A 3,667-nucleotide genomic window follows, 5' to 3' on the forward strand; every position below is an offset into this window, starting at 1 on the left:
TCAGTTTCTTGAAGCAACCCGAGGAGAACAGTAGCTGATAAGGAAGCTGATGATCTTTTCAACATCTCGATACTTTTTAGCCCATGACAAGACGTTTCAGCTAGACGTGGCGAGAACAGTGCGTGGGCCTAAGGATCTGAAAGACCAGCGCAATGCGAGGTTAAAAAACCTTGCTCCTCTTGTGACAGGCTTGTATCAAAGTGAAGATACTTGGCGGACAATGGCGATGGCGTTGCCCGGGCCTGAATCCAAGTCTCCCGAACAGAGTACCGATAATACTCTTTGCGTTCTTCTTTCCTTTGCTCAAGATGCTTGGCGGATAAGGGCGATGGCGCTGCCCGGGCTACAGGACGAGCTGTTGGAGACTGACGAGAATTGGGAGGATGAAGAGGATAAGAAGACGACGATGCCAATGATTAAGTTGTCCTAAGCGTAAGTAAAGCGGCGGTAGCTAACTCTATCGCACAGGCCACTCCCCGCGGCATGGCGGCCAAGACTACAAACAAGGAACTGTTCCTGATGCGCATTGCTTCCCCCCCGCGCGCCAGAGTTAACAGGTGAGGTATTGACCCAAAAGGTTCCCAAGGAGTGGAACGCCGCGGCGGTAGCCAGGGAAGAACGTTATTACAGCCTTTTTTACTGCTGCCGAATTCAGGCCCTGGTAGTTTTTGGCCTCACATAGTAGGAATTATGAGGAGATCCAAATTGATAATTCTGGATGAATTACGCATTAGCTGAAAGACCGAGTGTTTTTTCTTTCTTTTCCAAGTGCATGCGCACCAGGCTGTCGAGCCGTTCGAGCCTCGGGCGACCTGATGCCAACCTCATCTCCTCCTTCCGCCTCTCCCAACTCCTCCACCGCAAGCACACACTCCTCAGCCCTCATCCTCTCCTCCGCCTCCCAAGCCAACAGCCCCATTAACAAGCTCACAATTCCCACGCCCGGAATCAGCTCCCCCAGCCTGCACGCATGCTTAAAGCACCTCCTCGGATAGACCTCCAGATCCATCACATCGACGCACGCCCTTCCACGGCAAGTGGTGATGACTAACCAATGTCACTGTCACCAATAATGGCCTCACGAGTCAGAACCCTTTCCAGTTTACACGGCGGCCAAAATACATAATCGTACCGATCCCAATGATGGATGACCTTGGTCACGCCCCGACCAATTGTCTCTTCACTTCCTTGACCTCCCCGTCGACATCCTCGCTCTCATCCTGGCCCCGCTCCTCATCCAGGAAGGCCCCGTTCCCTTGTGTCCATGCGGCTCAACAGGGACATTCGGGCTGGAGATTTGTTTTTAAAAGACAGTCTCTGGGAATCCCAACAAGCATCTTACGCACATGTTGGCAAATATACAAGGAAGTAATCGGCGTATTGTACGGCGGCAATAAGCCCGACAACTTACGACAAGGAAGCAATCGGCGTATTGCACGGCGGCAACAAGTTTATCTACGTATTACAAGATCATAAGCATCTTGCGTACATGTTGGAAAATATACAAGGAAGTAATCGGCGTATTATACGGTGGCAACAAGTTCATCTATATATTGCGAGATTATAAGCATCTTGCGCACATATTGACAAATATTCGGAATCCCAATAAGCATCTTGCGCACATGTCGACAAATATATTATGAAGTAATCGTTGTATTGTACAGCAACAATAAGTTCCTGTACATATTATAAGATTATATTATACAGCGATAATAAGATCCTGTATATATTACGAGATTATATTATACAGTAACAATAAGATCATCTACGTATTACAAGATTATACGGAGTATTATACAGTAATAATAAGATCCTCTACGTATTATAAGATTATACGGAGTATTATACAGCAACAATAAGTTCTTATACGTATTACAAGATTATATTATACAGCAATAATAAGTTCCTGTACGTATTGTGTGACAAGGGCTCGGAAAGAGGGCTTGGAGCAATAGCTCAATTCAACTAATAACAGTCTTTGGTATCAAAGGTCCTTGGTTTTCCTCAAGGCCTTGAGGGACCAAAGCCGTCTATTTATACAAGAAGTCGGTGAGGGACTTTGCCCTAGGTCTCGTGACCGTAGCCCTTGTGTAACCTTCGATTTCCGTGTAACAATGGATGAGTCGGCCCCGACGAAGTTCAAGGCGTCGAGGCACCAGAACAGTATGGACTGCAGCGACGAAGACTACGACACAGAAGACAAAGACTACGACATAGAAGACAAAAACGATCCTGACTGGCAGGAGGAATAAATAGCCAAAACAGTAACGAAGACTACGACACGGAAGATGAAAACGATCCTGACTGGCGGGAGGAATAAATAGCCAAAATAGACTACGGCGATAAAGTTTAAGGCGTCGAGGCGTCGAGGCATCGAGGCGTCAAGGCACCGGAACAGTATAAACTGCAGCAATAAAGACTACGACATAGAAGATGAAAAGGATCCTAACTAGTAGGAGATAAATAGCGAAAATAGACTGCAGAGACGAAGTTCGAGGCGTCGAGGCGTTGAGGCACCGGAACAGTATAACTACAGCGATAAAGACTACAACATAGAAGATGAAAAGGATCCTGACTAGTAGGAGATAAATAGCGAAAATGGACTGCAGAGACGAAGTTTGAGGCGTCGAGGCGTTAAGGCACCAGAATAGTATAAACTGGTGCAGAGACGAAGTTCAAGGCGTTGAGGCATTAAGGCACCGGAACAGTATAAACTGCAGCAATAAAAACTACGACATAGAAGATGAAAAGGATCCTAACTAGTAGGAGATAAATAGCGAAAATAGACTGCAGAGACGAAGTTCGAGGCGTCGAGGCGTTGAGGCACCGGAACAGTATAACTACAGCGATAAAGACTACAACATAGAAGATGAAAAGGATCCTGACTAGTAGGAGATAAATAGCGAAAATAGACTGCAGAGACGAAGTTCGAGGCGTCGAGGCGTTGAGGCACCGGAACAGTATAAACTGCAGCGATAAAGACTACGACACAGAAGATGGAGGACCCTAACTAGTAAGAGATAAATAGCGAAAATGGACTGCAGAGACGAAGTTTGAGGCGTCGAGGCGTTAAGGCACCAGAATAGTATAAACTGCAGCAACAAAGACTACGACGCAGAAGATAAAAACGATCCTGACTAGCAGGAGGAGATAAATAGCCAAAATAGACTACAGCAACAAAGTTCGAGGCGTCGAGGCACCGGAACAGTACAGCGGGGAGCAGCGACAAGGACAGCGGCGGCGACAGCGGCATCAGCATCAACCCTGTACCAATCCTGCTCATCCACCCAGCCATCTACGCCATTGACACACCGCTCTTCTACGAAGGCAATAAATTTGTTCTGGATCTCAGACTGAAGCACGGCCTACATGCAAGGTCATACTTGGATGAGCAAGCCGAGGAGGATGCGCTCGACAGGAGAGAGGTGTTCAACTACGACGACGTGGTCATTCATCGGAGGCGAGAGGCACTCGCCCTGGAGGGGTCACTACGAAGGATACGGTCCCTGGAGATTAAGATTTTGAAGCTGAGGGGATGGATCGACGCAAGGATCGTGCCGTTGATGTGGGACATGATTGTCTGCGGCAACCTGGCCGAGCTGACTGTCGAGATCTACAGCTACCTTTTCTCTCCTTAACAGACACAGAAAAGTCTCTCTTTATTAGC

At 47.5% G+C, this 3,667-nt stretch overlaps 1 protein-coding gene across 1 annotated transcript; it reads left to right on the top strand.

Annotated features, from left to right (window-relative positions):
* Window positions 1-3,033: 3,033 nt before the first annotated feature.
* Window positions 3,034-3,638, top strand: MAA_00657 (uncharacterized protein; the record flags this gene model as incomplete). Its single annotated transcript, XM_007818655.1, has 2 exons — window positions 3,034-3,051; window positions 3,183-3,638. The coding sequence occupies 2 exons, from the start codon at window positions 3,034-3,036 to the stop codon at window positions 3,636-3,638; spliced, it is 474 nt and encodes a 157-aa protein (XP_007816846.1).
* Between the last annotated feature and the right edge of the window lie 29 nt (window positions 3,639-3,667).

The sequence above is a fragment of the Metarhizium robertsii genome, assembly GCF_000187425.2.
Source record: "Metarhizium robertsii ARSEF 23 chromosome Unknown MAA_Scf_7, whole genome shotgun sequence".
Lineage (NCBI taxonomy): Eukaryota > Fungi > Ascomycota > Sordariomycetes > Hypocreales > Clavicipitaceae > Metarhizium > Metarhizium robertsii.